The 2435-nt window shown below is 32.9% G+C and overlaps 1 protein-coding gene across 1 annotated transcript in view; it reads left to right on the top strand.

Annotated features, from left to right (window-relative positions):
* Nucleotides 1-2435, top strand: part of LOC109825709 (O-methyltransferase MdmC-like) — a 30362-nt gene that overhangs the window by 20613 nt on the left and 7314 nt on the right. Inside the window, exons 3-4 of the mRNA XM_020392585.1 lie at nt 568-651; nt 845-970. Coding sequence (XP_020248174.1) covers nt 568-651; nt 845-970 — 210 coding nt within the window. The remainder of the gene's footprint in view (nt 1-567; nt 652-844; nt 971-2435) is intronic.

Below are 2435 nucleotides of genomic sequence, written 5' to 3'. Positions count from 1 at the left end.
CGTGAAGGGAACTAAGTACTATTTTGACCCTAAAGAAGGTTTGACAATACCTAACCTTTAGAGATCCTATCTCTTGTATTAACTCAATGACAGGTGGATTCGATTGAGAGACTTTCTCTAGATGAAACTTTCATAAAATATATTGGGATTCTAGTAGAAGCTTTGAAATAGCAAGTCAGGTAATTATAGACTTTTCTTGTCTAGTTTGATTAGGACATCGTTATGTACATGTTCTTCTTTTATTGTATATGTGATTTCCTACAACCATCTTATGGCGGCAAGAGAGATTGTCTAAGCCTTAAATATCTTCACAGTTAATTAGCAACTAGTCCTGAGGCAAATTAGATATTGTTTCAGTTAAAAGTCGAGTTTAAACTCCTGGTTGTTTTCTTTCCTTTTTTTTCCTTTGTGATCAAAGGGCATAACATAAACCTTAATTTGAGACTTCTCTTTTACGACTGAATTAGACCCAATAGTCAGTAGTACTATGCTTTGTCCTTAATTTTAAATTCTTTTTACTTGCAATTGCTTGTTTTACTGACTTATTTGTTTCACTGTTTTTAGTAGGTGTCTCCCGATCAGGCCCAACTGTTGGCAATGCTCGTCCAGGTTCTAGGAGCACAGCGGTGTATTGAAGTTGGAGTCTATACTGTATGTTCAGTCTGCAAATATGGATTATATTTCATTTTCATTTGAACTGCTAATTGTATTTTCTTTAGTTTGTCCTAGATGTTCAGTTTATAAAATATTTGTTTTTTCTGCTTCTTGTCCATGTGGATTAAAAGATTAACTTTGTAGTTACAGTTTCATATGAATTATTTTGCCACACTTACCTTATTTTCAGGGGTATTCATCATTGGCTGTTGCACTAGTCCTACCTGAATCTGGCTGTTTAGTTGCATGCGAAAGGGATAGAAGATGTCTTGAAATTGCAAAAAAGTATTACGTGCGAGCTGGCATCTCCCATAAGGTTCTTGCTTACCCTTGTTTTATCATTTTGTATTTTTTGTATTCACTGATTCTTTTAGATGCATGTTTAGATGGTGGATATCTTATTTTTGTTGGCTATCTAATTATCGTAGTTATAAGTAATCACATGCTACTAAAATTTACCCATTAGTAGTTCAGGTGTACGCTTCATAATCTCTGATGGATCATCTTTTTAGTCTCTGGCGATGCATGGTGTTAAGAACAGCTGACACTGTGTTGCTAATACTGTTCAGAAATTCTTGTGTTTGTATGTACAAATTAAGTGTCCGTCTAAGTTCACTAGGTTTTCCTTCTTGTTGTACTCTATTCACATTCAAATAGACCTGTTTTTCGACACAACTATGTGCAACTCTACACAATCACCATTCATCCTTTGCCACAATCACTAACATGAGATCATCTTTTATCCCCCACGTGGCGAATCTGGTATGCAGTTTCTGTTTACTTTCTGTTCTATCCCAAACATCAAATCATCTTTTATCCCCCACATGTGGTGAATCTGGTATGCAGTTTCTGTTTACTTTCTGTTCTATATGTGTAGAAGTATATATTGTTTTATAATATAATACATTGTTTATTCATAAAAAGTTTGGTTATGTAGAACTTTAAATCATGAAGTACTACAAAATGTGATGTGTAATAGTTAATTACGATTATAATATGCAATTGAAGGTAATCACACAAGCTTGTTAAATTTAAAATTTTATGTTTGTATTTGTTTGATATGATAAATCGTATGTCCTTTTCTGTGCATCTGTTTATATCTTTTGGACAGACATGCGTATCATTTCAGACAATTGGTAGCTAAAGCCACACACAAGCTCATATGCTTAAACTTTTTCAATATACATACACATGTTCTTCCATGTTGATGCTTGTTGTGTATACGACAGAACCAACATCTGAAATATTAACTAGTGCAATTGATATATTATACACTGATTGATACACAAACATATGGTTATATTGCTTTATAGTGAGAAGTCATCCAAGAAGTGTATATGACAGTCACTGATTGAACTGTATATTCTTTGACAAATACTTCACTGATGCTTAAATGCTTAAATGTTAAATATATATTCTTAGTTGTGTCCCCATACCCCCTACCTTTTACAAATTTGTGGTGCCCTGTACCCGTGCCCGTATTTATGCAACTTAGTACATGCATAGATACAGGTACGGTGCGGGTACATGACACGAAAAATTTGTAAAAGGTAGGGGCTATGGGGTCATGGTTGAATATACATATATATATACACACATATAGATATATACATATACATATAGATATATACATATACACATATAGATATATACATATACACATATAGATATATACATATACATATACATATGCACACACACACACACACACACACACACACACACATATATATATATATATATATATATATATATATATATATATATTTACATATATATGT

The sequence above is a fragment of the Asparagus officinalis genome, chromosome 1 (assembly GCF_001876935.1).
Source record: "Asparagus officinalis chromosome 1, Aspof.V1, whole genome shotgun sequence".
NCBI lineage: Eukaryota > Viridiplantae > Streptophyta > Magnoliopsida > Asparagales > Asparagaceae > Asparagus > Asparagus officinalis.
Note: the sequence above shows the minus strand (reverse complement) of the source record. Positions and strands in the feature narration are given on the sequence as shown.